The sequence below is a fragment of the Ranitomeya imitator genome, chromosome 3 (genome assembly GCF_032444005.1).
Source record: "Ranitomeya imitator isolate aRanImi1 chromosome 3, aRanImi1.pri, whole genome shotgun sequence".
NCBI classification, from domain to species: domain Eukaryota; kingdom Metazoa; phylum Chordata; class Amphibia; order Anura; family Dendrobatidae; genus Ranitomeya; species Ranitomeya imitator.
The window spans coordinates 140351262-140370657 of record NC_091284.1 but is presented as its reverse complement, the minus strand read 5'-3'; the positions used below and the strand labels follow the sequence as shown (position 1 = coordinate 140370657).

Genomic DNA, 19396 nt, shown 5'->3' with positions numbered 1-19396 from the left:
AGAGATTGCCGAGCGCTCCACAATGGAGACTGACTGTGAAATTGTGGAGCCGGGTCCTGACGTGTCTCCCACCCAAAGTTTACACCCTAGCCCCAAAAGACTTCCCCCAACCCGGAAAACACAGAAAACTGGCAAAACCCATAAGAAACAGAAAACTTTGTTTATTCCTCCCCCATCACCTTCCGATGTGTCTCAACCGTGCAGTTTGTCTCAAGCCCCTCATGTTTTAAGCCCCATCCCCGAACTTCCAGACCCTTCAAGTTTTGTTGCCCATTCTCCTGCAACCTCTGCCTCCTCCACGGTGAGCCAGGCTTCAGTTCTAAATACCCCCCAGTTACGGCACTCAACCCCAAGCCGGCGTGGTTCAACCCGGCGCGGTAAAAAAAAATAAATTTGTGTTTTTCCCCAATAAAAAAAAGTTTATTTTCAACAATTATGTTTGGTTTATTGTGTCTTTCACCACTCTAAATACACACCAATAAACTGCGTTTACACACTTTTATTCTTTTGGCCTACACATATCTCCAGTAGTATAAAATACCAGACAATATCTATATGTGTTTCTTTAGTATACAGATATGAGTTGGCCAAAAAAATAGTAGTTATTTCCATACTCTTATTTTTAATTTTTAACTGGTGTAGTGTCACTGTACAAAGAGAAAATGGTGTAAATCAAGTTCAGAACTCAACTGAACCGGTCAGATGTCAAAATAGACACCTGACCTGTTTAGTTGATTACTGACTTGTATATTCACCATATTCTATATAGCACATTATGTGACAATGTTTGTCAAACTGATGGGACAATGGTTGGCACACGCTAACTATCTATCCTCACCTTGGCAGGTGTAAGAAATTTTGAATTCATGATCATGTTTATGTTCATCATGAATTCATTATTTCTTACACTTGACTTGACGGGAATAGAGAGCGTGCCAGTCGTGACGCAATGACGTCAAGAAGATTACCAATAAAGAAATTTAAATCTGGTTACATTATAAGTATGCGTGTTTATATCATTGTTTGTAAACCAAAATAGGGAGTGCAACAGAGGTCAATTATGATTAAAAAAATCAAATTATTACCTCATCAACTATCACCCACTCCTTGTTTTGGATTACAAATTATGATATACTACTACTGCCCATCTTTGTTCAACCTTTAGAGAGGAAAAAGACAGGAGACCTGGTGAACACAAAAAAGTTTATTAATTTGAAAAATTGGTATCAGTATTTAATATTTGGTAAACATTAACATACAACAGGACATTTAAACAACATTGTCCTGCCATGAAACCCGTCCAATATCGGACACAAAATAGGCCGCAAATTGGTCACGCATAAGACCAACGGCTGCAGTTGACCTCATCGGGTGATGATGAAAATCGGGCAATGGGTGTGAAATTGGTTCATCAAGTTCAATGTGGGGTCGCTCCTTAGCCATTATATAATTGTGTAGAACCACACAGGCTTTGACCACCTCGTCCACTGTTTCCACTTTTAGATTGATGGCTGTTGCGAGAATGCGCCATTTTGCAACCAGAATGCCAAAGCTGCACTCTACGGTTCTTCTTGCCCTTGTCAGTCTGTAGTTGAATATTCTGCGAGTATGGTCCAAGTCCCTACTAGAATATGGCTTCAGGAGATTTTCACACATCTGGAAGGCCTCATCCCCAACCATAACAAATGGCAGCGGTGACCCTTGAGTGTTGGGGAGAGGCTGTGGAGGTGGGAAATTAAAATTGTTGCCATACACACGGCGGCCCATATCAGAGCTCTTGAAGGTCTGGGAATCATTGCCACGGCCAAAAGCTCCAACGTCCACGGCGATGAAGCGACACTCCGCATCCGCTATTGCCATGAGCACTATCGAAAAATATTTTTTATAATTAAAAAACTCAGATCCGGTTCTTGCAGGTTTAACAATGCGGATGTGCTTCCCATCCACCGCCCCTAAACAGTTTGGAAAATCACACACGTTCAAAAATGTTTTGGATATTTCCCGCCACATGTCCACGGTGGGTACGGGTATAAACTCCTCACGGAGTACATTCCATAACGCACAACAGGTGTCCACAACAATTCCGGACAGGGTTGAGATTCCAAGGCGGTATTGGAAGTGCAGGGAAGATAAACTCTCTCCTGTGGCCAGAAATCTAGAAGGAAAAGAAACCAAAAAAAACATTATAAAACGGCTCTTATTATATGTTGTTTTTCAATAAGAACAATTTTAAAAAAACAACCCAAAATACATGTCATAACCCCAAAATTTGACTATCATTGGTTTATTTTTGGAACATACCGTAATGTCACCAACAGACGTTCCTCGGGTGGAATTGCTCTACGGAGCCGTGTGTCCTGTCGCCGTATGGAACCTTCGACACGAGACAGTAATTCACGGAAAGAATCTTGCGACATTCTGGTGTAATCCTGGAATTTCTCCGGGTTGGCATTCAGCTCCGCATACAGGGTGTGATATGCTCCGCGGGTCTCACGCACTTCAATGATGGGGTGCCTCCAAAAACGCCGACGCTGTCTCCTTCTCCATCTTTGGCGGTTTCGGTCTTGCTCCCAAGCAAAAACACAGGCAAGGAAAATCTTGAAGCTGAACTCCAGTTGGAAATTAAAGTTCGCTATTGAAAGATCCATCGTGACACCGGAAACAGTAGCAAGCTCTGAAACTTTATGTACCCCTAGGGTCTATATATTGAGTCCCAATCATGTACGCCCTCTCTAGCCCACTCTATTCTCATTGGTTGGTTATTGTAACCTTTTTTTTTTTTTTCCAAAAATGCACAAAAAACGCAAACGCATGCAAAAACGCATGTAAACGCGTGTAAACGCTGCGTTTTTTTGACGCACGCGTTAAACGCGTGCGTCAAAAAACGCAGCGTTTACACGCGTTTACATGCGTTTTTGTAACATGCGTTTTTTTAAAAAAACGCATGCGTTCAAAAACGCTAGTGTGAAACCAGCCTAAGTGCCTATTCGGAGTTCAGAAGGTCTCTTTTTTGGGTTTTGTTTTTTCTCCCTCGTCTATAGAAATGGATCCTGTTAAGGTCCAAGCTATTCATGACTGGATCCAACCCACATCTGTGAAGGGTCTTCAAAAATTTTTGGGCTTTGCTAATTTCTATCGCCGTTTCATTGCCAACTTAGGCGAACTCAGTCGAGGGGTTCAAGAGAGGCCTGGATGTCTTCCTGGAGCAGAACAATATTGTATCATACAATTAGGTTCTGTAGAAGGACGTAGATCTGGGGATTTATTATGATGGAATATAGGCTGAACTGGATGGACAAATGTCTTTTTTCGGCCTTACTAACTATGTTACTATGTTACTATGTTAACTTTTCCAGTGTGGTTAAGCCCCTTACTGATTTGACGAAGAAGGGCGCTGATGTGACGAATTGGTCCTCTGAGGCTGTTGAGGCCTTTCAAGAGCTTAAACGCCAATTTACTTCTGCCCCTGTGTTGCGTCAACCGGATGTTTCTCTTCCTTTTCAGGTTGAGGTCGACGCTTCTGAGATTGGGGCAGGGGCCGTCTTGTCTCAGAGGGAGTCTGATGGTTCTTTGATGAAACCGTGTGCTTTTTTTTCCAGAAAGTTTTCGCCTGCAGAACGCAATTATGATGTCGGCAATCGGGAGTTGTTGGCTATGAAGTGGGCGTTTGAGGAGTGGCGACATTGGCTTGAGGGAGCTAAACACCGTGTTGTGGTCCTGACGGATCATAAGAATCTGATTTACCTCGAGTCGGCCAAGCGGCTGAATCCTAGACAGGCTCGATGGTCCCTGTTTTTCTCCCGTTTTGATTTTGTGGTCTCGTATCTTCCGGGATCTAAGAATGTTAAGGCTGATGCCCTCTCTAGGAGTTTTTCGCCTGATTCTCCTGGAGTCCTTGAGCCGGTTGGCATTCTGAAGGAGGGGGTGATTCTTTCTGCTATCTCCCCTGATTTGCACCGGGTTCTTCAGGAATTTCAGGCTGATAGGCCTGACCGCTGTCCTGTGGGAAAGCTGTTTGTTCCTGATAGATGGACAAGTAAGGTAATTTCAGAGGTTCATTGTTCAGTGTTGGCTGGTCATCCTGGGATTTTTGGTACCAGAGATTTGGTTGCTAGGTCCTTTTGGTGGCCTTCCTTGTCTCGCGATGTGCGTGCTTTTGTGCAGTCCTGTGGGACTTGCGCCCGGGCCAAGCCTTGCTGTTTCCACGCTAGTGGGTTGCTTTTGCCTTTGCCGGTCCCTGAGAGGCCCTGGACGCATATTTCCATGGATTTTATTTTGGATCTTCCTGTTTCCCAGAAGATGTCTGTTATCTGGGTTGTTTGTGACCGGTTCTCTAAAATGGTCCATTTGGTACCTTTGCCTAAGTTGCCTTCCTCCTCAGATCTGGTTCCATTGTTTTTTTAGCATGTGGTTCGTTTGCATGGCATTCCGGAGAATATTGTGTCTGACAGAGGTTCTCAGTTTGTCTCTAGATTTTGGTGAGCCTTTTGTGCTAGGATGGGCATTGATTTGTCATTTTCTTCGGCGTTTCATCCTCAGACTAATGGCCAAACTGAGCGAACTAATCAGACCTTGGAGACCTATTTGAGATGCTTTGTGTCTGCTGATCAGGATGATTGGGTGTCTTTCTTGCCATTGGCCGAGTTTGCCCTTAATAATTGGGCTAGTTCGGCTACTTTGGTTTCACCTTTCTTTTGTAATTTTGGTTTTCATCCTCGTTTTTCTTCTGGGCAGGTTGAGCCTTCTGATTGTCTTGGTGTTGATTCTGTGGTGGACAGGCTGCAGCAGATTTGGACTCATGTGGTGGACAATTTGACTTTGTCTCAGGAAAGGGCTCAACGTTTTGCTAACCGCTGTTGGCGTGTTGGTCCCCGGCTTCGTGTGGGGGATTTGGTTTGGTTGTCTTCTCATCATGTTCCTATGAAGGTTTCTTCTCCTAAGTTTAAGCCTCGGTTTATTGGTCCTTATAAAATTTCTGAAATTATTAATCCGGTCTCTTTTCGTTTGGCTCTTCCAGCCTCTTTTGCCATTCATAATGTTTTCCATAGATCTTTGTTGCGGAGATATGTGGTGCCCGTTGTTCCCTCGGTTGACCCTCCTGCCCCGGGGTTGGTTGAGGGAGAGTTGGAATATGAGGTTGAGAAGATTTTGGATTCTCGTTTTTCGTGGCGGAGGCTCCAGTATCTTGTCAAGTGGAAGGGTTATGGCCAGGAGGATAATTCTTGGGTTGTTGCCTCAGATGTCCATGCTACCGATTTGGTTCGTGCTTTTCACTTGGCTCATCCTGATCGGCCTGGGGGCTCTGGTTTAGGGTTCGGTGACCCCTCCTCAAGGGGGGGGGGTACTGTTGTGAATTCCGTTCTTGGGCTCCCTCCGGTGGTTGTAAATGGCACTTTTGTGAATTCTGCCCTTGGGCTCCCTCTGGTGGTTTTGAGTGGAACTGCCGCTCCTTGGGTTTAGCTTTAGCAGCTGCTTTCACTAATCGTCTCTCCTGGCTCTGCTATTTAACCTGGCTCTAGTCTTCAGCCTATGCCACTTGTCAATGTTCTCTGGCTGGATTCACATCTCTGCTTGGATTCTCCTGGTTTCCTGACCAGTTCTGCAAAGATAAGTTCTGGCTTTGCTCATTTCAGTCCACATGTTGTGGACTTATTGTTCTGTGCATTCTATTTTTGTCCAGCTTGTCATTATGGATTTTTTCTGTTAGCTGGAAGCTCTGGGAAGCAGATTTACCCTCCACACCTTTAGTCAGGTGTGGAGATTTTGTAAACTCTGTGTGGATTGTTTTGTAGTTTTTATACTGACCGCACAGTATCCTTTCCTGTCCTATCTATCAAGCTAGACTGGCCTCCTATGCTAAAATCTGATTTCATCTCTGCGTATGTTATTTTCCCCTCCTCTCACCGTCAATATTTGTGGGGGGCTATCTTTCCTTTGGGGATTTTCTCTGAGGCAAGATAGGTTTCCTGTTTCCATCTTTAGGGGAAGTTAGATCTTAGGCTGTGCCAAGGGGGTCTAGGGAGCGTCAGGTACCCCCCACTGCTATTTCTAGTTGCGCTGCTAGGTTCAGGGTCTGCGGTCAGTACAGATACCACCTCCTTCAGAGCTTGTCTCATGTTGTTCCTAAAACACCAGATCATAACACATCAGTGACTGGCACATTCCCCTGTAACAATAAAAAATGCAAAACGTGTACCCACATATTACCAACAGATATAGTCCGTGTACCAAACACAAATCAGGACTATAAGGTGAAGGGCTCCTTTTCTTGTACATCCTCCAACGTGGTGTACATGATCCAATGTACGAGGTGCCCTGGAAGTATTTATATGGGGGAAACTAAGCAAAGACTACAAACTAGGATGAATCTACACAGACACACAATCAGGAATGAAGTGGACACTCCGGTGGGAAAACATTTCTCTGGACCTGGACACAGTATGACAGACTTAAAAGTCTTAATACTAAAAGGTAATTTTAAGGACCACTGGGAAAGAAAATTTTGGGAATACAAACCAATGAATATGTTTAATTGGTTGACACTAGGACTCAATTTAACAACTGGATTAAAGGTACCGTCACACATAACGATATCGTTAACGATATCGTTGCTTTTTGTGACGTAGCAACGATATCGTTAAGGAAATCGTTATGTGTGACAGCGACCAATGATCAGGCCCCTGCTGGGAGATCGTTGGTCGCTGCAGAAAGTCCAGAACTTTATTTTGTCGCTGGACTCCCTGCAGACATTGCTGAATCAGCATGTGTGATGCCGATCCAGCGATGTCTTCACTGGTAACCAGGGTAAACATCGGGTTACTAAGCGCAGGGCCGCGCTTAGTAACCCGATGTTTACCCTGGTTACCAGCATTAACGTAAAAAAACAAACACTACATACTTACCTTCCGTGTCTGTCCACCGGCGCTGTGCTTCTCTGCACTGGCTGTGAGCGCCGGCCAGCCGGAAAGCACAGCGGTGATGTCACCGCTCTGCTTTCCGGCTGACCGGCGCTGACAGTGCAGAGGAAAGCAGAGCGCCGGAGGACAGACATGGAAGGTAAGTATGTAGTGTTTGTTTTTTTTACGTTTATGCTGGTAACCAGGGTAAACATCGGGTTACTAAGCGCGGTCCTGTGCTTAGTAACCCGATGTTTACCCTGGTTACCAGGGGACTTTGGGATCGTTGGTCACTGGAGAGCTGTCTGTGTGACAGCTCTCCAGCGACCAAACAGCGATGCTGCAGCGATCGACATCGTTGTCGGTATTGCTGCAGCGTCGCTTAGTGTGACGGTACCTTTATGAGTCACTACATGGATACAATTCACACCTCCACCAGACAGACTCCAGATAACTAAGAAAGAACATTATTCCCACTGCCTCTCCATTTGTAAGAAAATGCCTAATTTGATTACCTTGGCTTATCTATGGACTCATCACACTTCCCACCCCCTAACAAATGTCCTACTGTACTATTCTTTAAATGTTGTGCTTGTTTCTTATTAATCTATTTGTAATCTTGCTTGAAGAAGGAGCCACTGTGCTCTGAACGCTTGCAAACATATTATTTTCTGGTTAGCCAATAAAGGTATCACTCCTAGAAAACTTCTGTCATCATTGGGCAGAAAAGTATTCACATCGATTTTTCTGGCTAACACGGTACCACAATACAATTTGTTATTGTACATCATCATAAGAAAGCTGAACCAAAATGCACCAAAAACACATACATGTGAACATACCTTAACATATAATGGATGGAATGGAAGGGGTTACCTAATGCTCCTCCTGTCCTGGGATTGGGGGGGTTTGTACCCCTCCCCGCCCCACCAACACTGCATCTCTACCATTGTCCCAAGTGTTTGGAGAAATGCAGTGCTAGAGCAGCAGGGGGTAAGTAAGGTTAACTCTCTTATTTTTAATACCTCATTTATGTAGATTCAAAAACATTAAAGTTGACAATTCCTTTAATGCCACCTTCAGACTTCCGATAGTCTCGTAGAATGCTATTTGCAAGTCTCTCCTTCAAACCACATATCCGAGCCCTTTCCACTTCCTGCCGACGTCATCTCAAAAATGTTTCCCAAATCCGTACATTCCTCAACCTAGAATCTGCAAAAACTCTAGTGCATGCCATCATCATCTCCCGCCTTGACTACTGCAACCTCTTGCTAAGTGGCCTCCCCTCTAACACTCTCACGCCCCTCCAATCTATCCTAAACTCTGCTGCCTGAGTAATTCACCTGTCACCCCCTCCCCCCCCCCCCGCTATTCCCCAGCCTCTCCCCTCTGTCAATCCCTTAACTGGCTCCCCATTACACAGAGACTCCAGTTGAAAATCCTAACCATGGCATACAAATATTAGATTTCTCCCGCACATCCCCCCCTATTCGGGAACTCTCTACCCCAACATATCAGACTATCACCTTCTGTGGAAACCTTCAAAAGGAACCTGAAGACCTACCTCTTCCAACAAGCCTACAACCTACAGTAACCACCAATCCACCAAACCGCTACATGACCAGCTCTGCCCTCAGCTATTGTATCCTTACCCATCCCTTATAGATTGTGAGCCCTCGCGGGCAGGGTCCTCTCTCCTCATGTACCAGTCATTACTTGTATTGATTAAGATTATTGTACCTGTTTTTTATGTATAACCCTCCTCCCATGTAAAGCACCATGGAATAAATGGGGCTACAATAATAAATAATAATAATAATATTAATAATTTGTGGTTTTCAGAGACTTGCCTATTTTTCATCTGATAGTCGGATCAAAATCAGTAATGCAAATCTTTGAGTCCGTGAAAAAATCGTACCACGCTCGCATGTCATGCAAGTGTGATCTGATTTTCACAGAGTGCTAGAAAGGAGAAGGTGGATAAACTTCTTTTTTCTCCACGTTTTCTCCACGTTTGAAAAAAAACTGGTGTCACTTGGACTACATTCAGATCAAACTCTGATCAGTCGGATGAAAATAATCAGTCCATGAGAAAAAATAAACGTCTCAATGAGGCCTAATACTGCAGGTGGTGTACCAGTATTTCTCCATACATACGTCAAGCTAATCAACAGAGTCCCAAATGTATTGATGACTGAGATGTAGGCTCAAGTTGTTACCAGGTTGAACCTGGTGTTGTGTTCTACAGTTTCCTAAACACAAATGTATTAAATTCAGTAAATTACATTTGGCATGACTCTAAAACCCTACTATTCAAAGTCAGGGATTTTGTAGGATTATAGTCAGTTGTATTGGTATCCAGTTATACCAAGCAGGTGATAATGATCATCATTTTCATATGTTTGTTGAAAAACAGTAATTAATAGTGATGAGTGAATATTCTCGTTACTCGAGATTTCCCGAGCACGCTCGGGTGTCCTCCCGAGTATTTTTTAGTGCTCGGAGATTTAGTTTTCTTCTCCGCAGCTGGATGATTTACAGCTACTAGCCAGCTTGATTACATGTGGGGATTCCCTAGCAACCAGGCAACCCCCACATGTACTTAGCCTGGCTAATAGCTGTAAATCATTCAGCTGAAGCGATGAAAACTAAATCTCCAAGCACTAAAAAAATACTCGGAGGACACCCGAGCGTGCTCGGGAAATCTCGAGTAACGAGTATATTCGCTCATCACTAGTCATTAACTGAAACAGAAACAGATGTGTGACAGGCTTAAAACTGAATGAGTAACAGCCAAACCCTGCTACAGCTCACACATCACAGCAAAAGTGAGAACAGCAACAAGACACAAGGTAGTTATATTGCATCAGCAAGGTCTTTCCCAGAGAGAGATTTCAAAGCCAACTGGGGTTTCAAGATTTACTTTCCAAGCTCACTTGAAAAAAGCACAAAGAAATGGGAAAGATTGAAGACCATACATGCAGCAATTGTCCAAAAAATTTAGTGTAGCATATGAAAGACACATCATGCTTCTCTTCAAAATTGGCAGATCTCCAGCAGTGCCATCAGCTCAGGACTGGCAGAAACCAGTTGTACCCATATGCGCCCATCAACTGTTTGGAGATGTCTGGCCAGAAATGTTTTTTTATGGAAGAATTGAAGCCAAAAAGTCACTCCTTTGGCATAGAAACAAGCAACTAAAGTATTTAAAGCAAAGGGTGGTTACACCAAGCATTGATTTGGTTTAGATTTTTTTTTGTTCATTGACTTTGCATTTTGTTAATTGATAAAAATACATTATGAACACTTCTATTTTTCAAAGTTTTCTTACAGTGCAGCGTTATGTCACACCAGGCTATAACCTGTTCACAGTACCGTATATTTATCTATAAATCTTCAGTCCTGTCATATGTTGTGTAAAAAAATAGATTAGATTTAGAAACATATTACTTTAATATGCTTTGAGTCAACCAATTTGACCTAATATCACAGAGTACTGAGCACATCTCAGCATTACAAGTATCGAAAAATCTCTGAATATTTATCATGTGTAATAGCTGGTGACTGACGTTGAGTGAGAAGTCTGACAAAGGTTAAAGTTGACTTCTGCATGTGTCAATCACCTTTAATAGCGCCAAGGAACACCATAAAGAGGTGTGACAGTGAGTTCTTCTGTCATTGCAGGTTATTTACCTTTCCATCTTTTTCCTTAAGTACAGCTAAGTCAGTGCCAACACAGAATAAAAAAATATATCCACCCATAAATGACTTCTGTACTAAACCTGAATGTGGTAACAGCATAGAGGTTATAGATCTCACACCTTGAGCTAAAAGAGTAACCATCATTTAAAAAATAATTCAGAAATCAATTGAACATGTAAAAATAAGAAGCTATATCATAAATCTTAAAGAAATCTGCTTTACTTCTTTCTCCTACTGGATTGATCATTCGAGTTCCAAATTTTCAATTTAGGAGTAAAATCTGTCTTCAGTGAATACAGACTTTACTGAGATAGGAGATGGCTGTTGGTGCTCATAAAGTTCTAAGGAGAACAGTATTGTCATTTCAGGAGAACTTGAATCAGAATGTCTGACTCTGCCTCTATCTCCTTCTAACTTCTCTTCCCCTTCATAGTAAAGCATCAGCTGCCATCTCATATCTCAGTACTGGGAAAATAAGTCTTCACTGAATCGAGAGTTTACAGATTTTAGTCAAAAATTGAGAGTGAAAGATCAGTCCAGGCGAAGAAAGAATCACATTTATCTGATAAGATATATTACAAAGTTGCTTATTTTCATATTTATGATTGATTTATGAAAAAAAAAAAATTTGAATGAAGGTTACTTGTGAAGGTGCATGAATATATCTACATGGTTTAAAAAGTAAAATAAAGAAAGGATATTTTTTTTTATCAAACAAGCTTTAGCTTTAGAGCCTAGATCAGATTTCAATATGGTGTAATGCTTAAAGGGAATGTGTTATCAGAAAATTACCTATGGTATAAATCCATTTTAAACAACAGGAGGTATAAGGCCGAGGTCACACTTGCAAGTGCAATGCGAGAAACTCGCGCGAGTCTATTGCATCAATACCCGGTGCTGCTGCCAGCACCCAGGACCGGAGCGTGCGGCTGCATGTATTTCTATGCAGCCGTACACTCCGGTCCCGAGTGCCAGCGGCAGTGCCAGGTATTGATGCGATAGACTCGCACGAGTTTCTCGCATCACACTCGCAAGTGTAACCCCGGCCTAAGTCTTACATAGCCCCAGGAATCCGTATAAAAATTGCAACTAATTTTTATTTTTAAACAGAAAAAAAATAACTTATAAAAAAGTTCCAGACAATTTTAAAAAAATACTTTTAACACTAAAACCTGATTCAAACAATAGTTAATTTTCTCATGACACATTCCATCTAAGCTACTGAAGAAAAGCTCTGTAAGGCTGCCGTCACACTATCAGTATTTGGTCAGTATTTTACATCAGTATTTGTAAGCCAAAACCAGGAGTGGAACAAATAGAGGAAAAGTATAATAGAAACAAATGCACCAGTTCTGCATTTATCACCCACTCCAGGTTTTGGCTTACAAATACTGATGTAAAATACTGACCAAATACTGATAGTGTGACTGCAGCCTTATAGTATTTCTCACTTTACCAAGAGCCTCTGAGCAGACCGATCATGTAGTCACATAGTGCTCTACACCCTCTGCCCACCTGCACTTATAATGTGAATCCTACATGATCAGTGCAGTTTCCAAGGTTAGAAGGGTGGAAGGATCTTTCGTGACATCATGGTCATGTGAACAAAGGTTCATCAGTCTGCAGGAGTATGGAGAAAGTGAAGAAGTGCAGTGTGTGACTGTGTAACATACAGTTGTGCTCAAAAGTTTACATACCCTGACAGAACTTCTTTCTTGGCCTTTTTTTTTAGAGAATATGAACAGTGGCGTAACTACAAAGTTATGGGCCCCGGTGCGAACTTTCAAATGGGCCCCCCCACCATGCCAAAATATTTTCCACCCAAATTCACATTTTCCTTATTAATTTTGCACACTATAGCTTTATTGCAAAGTTGTATAGTGTGACCTCAGTTGCATAACTATCCAGTGCCCCATCCTGGCATATATTTGTTATGTAATGTATAAAAGAAAATAAACCATTATACTCATCAGGGGCTAACATAGAAGTCATGGGGATCCACATAAGAAGTATAATGCACCCCCATAGTCCTCCTTATAGTATAATACACTTCCCATAGTCCCCATATAGTATTGTACACTCCTCAGTCCTCCATATAGTATAATACACTCCTCCATATATTAAAATACACTCCTCATAGTGCTCCATATAGCATAATACACTCTTCGTAGTGCTCCATATAGTATAATACACTGCTCAGTCCTCCACATAGTATAATACACCCCTCATAGTCCTCCATTTAGTATTATACACTCCGCATAGTCCTCCATATATTAAAATACACTTCTCAGTCCTCCATATAGTATAATACACTGCTCATAGTGCTCCATATAGTATAATGCACCCCTCATAGTCCTCCATATAGTATAATACACTCCTCAGTCCTCCATTTAGTATTATACACTCCACATAGTCCTCCATATATTAAAATACACTGCTCAGTCCTCCATATAGTATAATGCATCACCATCGTCATACATGTCGTACAATTCACTTCCCATAGTATGATGCACCCTAGTTCTTCATATAGTATAATATATTCCCCATAGTCCTCGATTCAATATAATGCAGCCCACATACAGTATAATACAGCCACCCCACAGAGTATACTGCAGCCCTGCCATACAATACAATGTAACCCCCATAGCATATAATGCAGCCCCCCTCAGTGTAATGCAGCCCCTCCATACAGGGGCAGTGAGAAAGACACAAGCAAATGGTGACTAGGGGGCAGGGGAGAAGGACACAAAGGCGCTAGGGGAGACAGGCACAAGGGTAACATAGGGGGGCTAGGGAGCAAGGAAGACAGGCACAAGGGGACACATGAGGGCTTGGAGGCAGGGGAGAAGGTTACAAGGGGACTAGTGGGCAAGGGAGACTGACACAAGGGAGACTGGCACAAGGGGACACAGGGACTAGTTGGCCAGGGAGACTGACAAGGGGATACACAGGGACTAATGGGCAAGGGAGACTGGCACACGGGGACAAGGGACACAAGCATAAGGGAACAAAGGAGACAGGTGCAAGGGGACACACAGGGACTAGTGGGCAAGGGACACTGACACAAGGCTACACACGCAGACAAGGGATGTTGCAGAGCAGGAGAAGCTGTCTCACCGTGCTGCTGGAGCTGCTTCCTGTATCTCTCACATACCCCAGCTGCCCTCTCCCCCTAGATACGCCTCTGACTGTTGCCGTGCGGGAGGGATCTCCTGCACTGCAACATGGTGTTGGGTGCCTCTGACCTGCCGGGCCCCTGACCTGCCGGGCCCGGTCGCAGTGGCGACCGCTGCGACCGTGGTAGTTACGCCACTGAATATGAATGAATGAATGAATGTTAGCACTAAAACATTTTCTCCACTCATGGTTAGTGGTTGGGTGAAGTCATTTATTGTCAAACTACTGTGTTTATCCTTTTTTAAATCATAATGACAAGCCAAAACATCCAATAACCCTAATCAAAAGTTTTCATACCCCATTTCTTAATACCGTGTATTGCCCCCTCTAACATCAATGATAGCTTGAAGTGTTTTGTGGTAGCTGTGGATGAGGTTCTTTATTTTCTCAGATGGTAAAGCTGCCCACTATTCTTGGCCAAAAGCCTCCAGTTCCTGTAAATTCCTGGGCTGTCTAGCATGAACTGCACGCTTGATATTTCCCCAGAGTGGCTCAATGATATTGAGGTCAGGAGACTGAGACTCCAGAACCTTCACTTTGTTCTGCTGTAGGTCGACTTGGCCTTGTGTTTTGGATCATTGTCATGTTCGAACATCCAAGTACGTCCCATGCCAGCTTCCGGGCTGATGATTGCAAATTTGCCTCCAGTATTTGCTGATAATGTGCAGCATTCATCTTTCCTTCAACTTTGACCAAGTTTCTTGTGCCTTTTGTACCTCACACATCCTTAAAACATCAGCGATCCACCTCCGTGCTTTACAGTAGGAATGGTGTTCCTTTCATCATAGGCCTTGTTGACCTCTCTCCAAATGTAACATTTATGGTTGTGACCAAAAAGTTAAATTTTGGTCTCATCACTCCAAATTACCTTGTTCTAGAAGTTTTGAGGCTTGTCGCTGTGCTGTTTTGTGTATTGTAGGCTAGATACTTTGTAGCATTTGCGCAGTAATGGCTTTCTTCTGGCGACTCGACCATGCAGTCCATTTTTCTTCATGTGCCTCCTTATTGTGCATTTTGAAACAGCCACACCGCTAGTTTTGGGTTTTTATTTGCTTCCCGAACAATTTTCCTGGCCGTTGTGGACAAAATTTTTGTTAGTCTACCTGACCTTGGTTTTGTTTTTACAGAGCCCCTGATTTTCCATTTGTTAATCACAGTTTGAACGCTGCTGACTGGCATTATGAATTCCTTGGATATCTTTTTGTATCCTTTTCCTGTTTTATACAGTTCAATTACCTTTTCCCGTAAATCCATTGACAATTCTTTTGCTTTCCCCATGACTCTCAATTCAGAATCGTCAGTGGCCGGATGAAAGATGCAAGAGTCTGTCTGGATCCCAGAAACTCACTCAGCTTTTATACACACATACTGATTACAAGCAAATAGGTCACGGTTGAGTATGTTACCTTTAGTAGTCATAACCTATTTGTGTCAACTTCTGTGGGCCAAAATCACTAGGATATGTGAACTTTTGATCAGGGTCATTTGGATGTTTTGGGTTGTCATTATTATTTTAAAACAGAAAACACAGTAGTTTGACAATAAATGGCTTCACCAAACCACTAACCATGAGTGGAGAAAAAGTTTTGGTGTTATCATTCATATTCTCTGAAAGAAGGCCAAGAAAGCAAAAATTCTGCCGGGGTATGTAAACTTTTGAGCACAACTGTACAGTATGTGTGTAACATGCAATATATGTGTGTGTATAACATACAGTGTATGTATCATGCAGTTTGTATGTGCGTATGCATGTAACATACAGTTTGTGTGAAAGATGCAGTTTTTGCAACATGCAGTATGCTTGTGAAATATTCAGTGTGCATGTAGCATACAGTGTGTATGTAAAGTGTGTATGTAATATGCAGTGTGTCTATGTGTGTAAAATGCAGTGTTTATATGTAAAATGCAGGATTTGTAACATACAGTGTGTGTGTGTAACATGGAGTGTATGTTTAGTATGGAGTGTGTGTAATATACTGTGCGTGTGTAACATTGAGTGTATGTGTAACATATAGTGTGTGCTTGTTTAAAAATACCAACACTGCAGATGAGCAGTTGTAGATGTAAACTTATTGGCAATCACCAAACGAGAAAAACGCTCATCCATCTGGTGATTGGGACATTTATACTGGAAAAAAAGTAATCGTTCTTGGCAATGTATCAACTGGTGTAAACAGGAGATGTGCTGCCAGTCACATGATATTATATGGAGACGGAAGGCTCTATTAGCGATTGTTCTGCCCCATCGGTTTTTGTCAGCCCATGTAAAGGATCCAGTAAATAAGCGACAAATGACTTGAATAGATACTATCAGCGCTTGCTATTGGCCTAAAATTGGCTTGTGTGAATGCACTCTAAGGTCTGGTGCCCACGATCCAGAAGTAGCAGTGGTTGGGACACAGCACATGTTCTCTGCATCGAAAGCGCTGCCGTCTATTGAACGCAGGTGAATTCTCTGTGATCAGTGAACTGTGAGGATTCACTGCATCCAATACATTGTATTGATGTAACTTCTCTTGTGGAGACTGGCTTGTCCACAAGAGAAATTAACATGCTGCAGTCTGGAGAGATGCGCCGAATGTCCGTCTCCGCGGATGATCCACGCGTGTCGGTGCACACATAGTGGACATGGGATTTGTAGAAATTCCATATCCACTATGCTGTAACATCTGGACGCTCCGATGTGAAGTGATATGGTGGGAGTTACACAGGTCATTAGGTGATCACATAACCCCTTCTAGCCATCTTTAATCACAATTTTTTCAGACAGGTAAATTGGGTGAAAAGATGTACAGCCACATTCTTTCCCCTACTCTTCGGCGTAGCACATCATCCACTTTCTGTACGTGTTCTTTGAGTATGGAATTAGGCTAATAACAGTAATCTGTAGAGGAATGTAAGCCAGTGGTTTCATTACCTTTTTACACCCACTCTGGGGAAATGAAGCATTATCTGATTGCCATTGAATTCAGTCAGTGCCTGTGTAATGCATAGAAATGCTGCTCCTATGGCGAGAGATACTCCGTGTAACTTGAGATCACATAGAAGAGAACGCCTTGTCAACATCCTAAAATAGTACTTGCAAATGGGTTTTCTAAACCAGACATCCTCTGGAAATGTAGGGCACACAACTCCCAAATATTATTGCTTTCCACCCATCTGTGCACTGAAACTAAACCCGGCTGATTGAAAATGTAATTGAGGAGCTCTGATCTGTGATCACTTTTTGCACAATCTTGGTACAGTTTTACGAAATAGACTTAAATGTTTGACATAGTAATTCTAAAGATTTTGCTGATCAGCCAGGGTTGGACATTATCATCAAATACTGATGTCCTGCAAACATCCTAACATTGTACAAATGTGTACAAATGTTAGGATAAATGACAATTAATACTCATATTTAATACACCAAGAAAATTACTGCTTCATAGATGTAAAATACTCTACGGTAGATCTTATTGACAGAATGAGATCACATTTATTCCTTAGTCAGATTCCTTTCTATCAATCCGAAGTCACACATAGAACAGCTGCTTCCTGGCCCATCTGGAGCAAAAGGAGCTATCAGTACTTAAAGGGGTTGTCTGGGCAAAGTATATTGATGACCTAGCCTCAGATTATCAGATTAGTGGGAGTCAAACAACCGACACCCCCACTGATCAAATGTTACAGGCTCCGGCAGCAGCTGGATGTTAACACATGGAACGGAGCTGCACTACACTCTCTATTCAATGTGTAGTGGCCTCTGCCAAGTACTGGTGAACAGCTCCTATTCTTTCCATGTTGGAGCCAGTGTTGGAGCTTGTACCATCCATCAACGATCTGATCAAGTAAGAGAAAATTCCATGTGTATTGTAACTTTATTCCATACGTGCCAAAACCACTAAACACAGATCCTCAAACATCTGACGCGTTTCGGTAGTAAAGCTTCCTTATTCATAGCCACTCTGATATTGGCTTATCGGATAGGTCATCAATATATTTTGATCAGACAGCCATTGTAATAAGTCATAAAAGTTTGGCCTCTGTTATAGATTTTTTTTTATTTGTTCTTCCAACTTTCACATTGTGAACATTTTCAGAAAAAAAATATTTTGGGTTATATTTACATTTTTATTGGAGGCTGTGTTAGCAATTTCAGATTCCAAAAACTATATCGGAATCTGGATATATCCCCTGGAAAGGGCAGCTTTGGTATCTTTCAGAGAAAGGATGCCGTACATCTTTGTTGGGTGCAATCTGATGTTTTATCAGATAGCACTCGGCCCAATGTTATACTGTGGAGCATTGTAGATCTTTTTCTCCTGACGAAACAGTCTGTGGAAAAATGGCACCTATGCTGTGAGTGGCTCCACAAATCAGATCACTCGTACCAATTCAAGTCTATAGGTGTGTGCAAAACATCGGATTGCGCTCGGATGTCATCCAAGTGCAGAATGATTTACGTGGACACAGACAATGATGAAGATGGAGAAATTAAGTTCTCCATCTTTGCACCTGTGCTCCAATGTTGTCATGTGAGAGATCACAATACACTGCTACTCGGCTCAAACTCTGACAGAGATTGATCCACGTGTCATTAGCATAATAAAGACGATTCTCTAAGAAGAGAATTAGCGAGCTCCTATTGTAAGACTCCATGTACATGGCCCAAAATTAGGGACAGAGACTTTTCTCCTTCTTACCATAATCCAGACATGGAAGAAGAAAAAAAAGAATGATAGACGCATGAATCAGAAGTGTAAAGGGATTTTCAGTTTCCATGCCTATAATAGTTGTGCAGTCCTGAGCTACACATGAACTGTCTTCAGCTGAACTTATCTGCTTGTGTCAATGACTCATCTACTGATAGTCATTTGTTTCCTGGTGGGAATGGAATAGCCTTACGGGCAGGGATAGGGTCATCTGGTGGTAACAAATGCAATGTGACTACAAATCCTCTGTTTCTGGATTAAACAATGTCTATTCTAAAACTTCATCTAGATATTACATGTACTGTTCCTAAAATGTCATTAAAGTGCAATGAACTGTACTTACGTTCAATAATTTCATGTGCATATGGTGCCTGTCTGCTCCTACAGATTGGGTTGAAAAGAGGTTTCGTTACATTTGGAGTCTCGGTTGGCATCACCTCTTGGGTTGGATCCATTTTGTCCTCCACTTGTTAGAGACACTTCACTGGTTTCTCTTTCTTGCTCCTTGCCTTTCTCGTGCTATATCTGACAGTCCAGAGTTCTCTTCTGATTAGAAGACAATGCTGCTCTGATTTCGCTCTGTCTCCAGAGGAAGTCTGTGTTGTACAACGGGCAGATCTGCTAAAGAAATAATGAAAAAAAAGTTTTCCCAAGTTGGGGCGTACTCTGCTTCTGCTGCTCTGAACTTCTTATACTTGGCTGAACAAGTCTTAAACCAAGGCAAGTTCAGCTAAACATCAACCAGAGGAGATAAAAGTAGGCGGTAAATCAGTTATCCAGGTGTAATACACAAACTTGGCTTGTATCTGACTCCCTTAATAGTAGTAATAGAAGATATAACAGACACAGTCACCAGGGGGACTCCGATCACTTCAACGCTTTTACTTTTTTCTCTTATTTGAGTTCAATTTGCAATTTGAAACG

The 19396-nt window shown here is 42.3% G+C and overlaps 1 protein-coding gene across 1 annotated transcript in view; it reads right to left on the bottom strand.

Moving 5' to 3' along the window:
- The window catches only part of LOC138673005 (organic solute transporter subunit alpha-like), a 62727-nt gene extending 43564 nt beyond the window's left edge, over positions 1 to 19163 (bottom strand). The window contains exon 1 of the mRNA XM_069761534.1: positions 18816 to 19163. Within this exon, the coding sequence (XP_069617635.1) occupies positions 18816 to 18927 (112 nt within the window). The 5' untranslated portion in view covers positions 18928 to 19163. The remainder of the gene's footprint in view (positions 1 to 18815) is intronic.
- Positions 19164 to 19396: the final 233 nt, after the last annotated feature.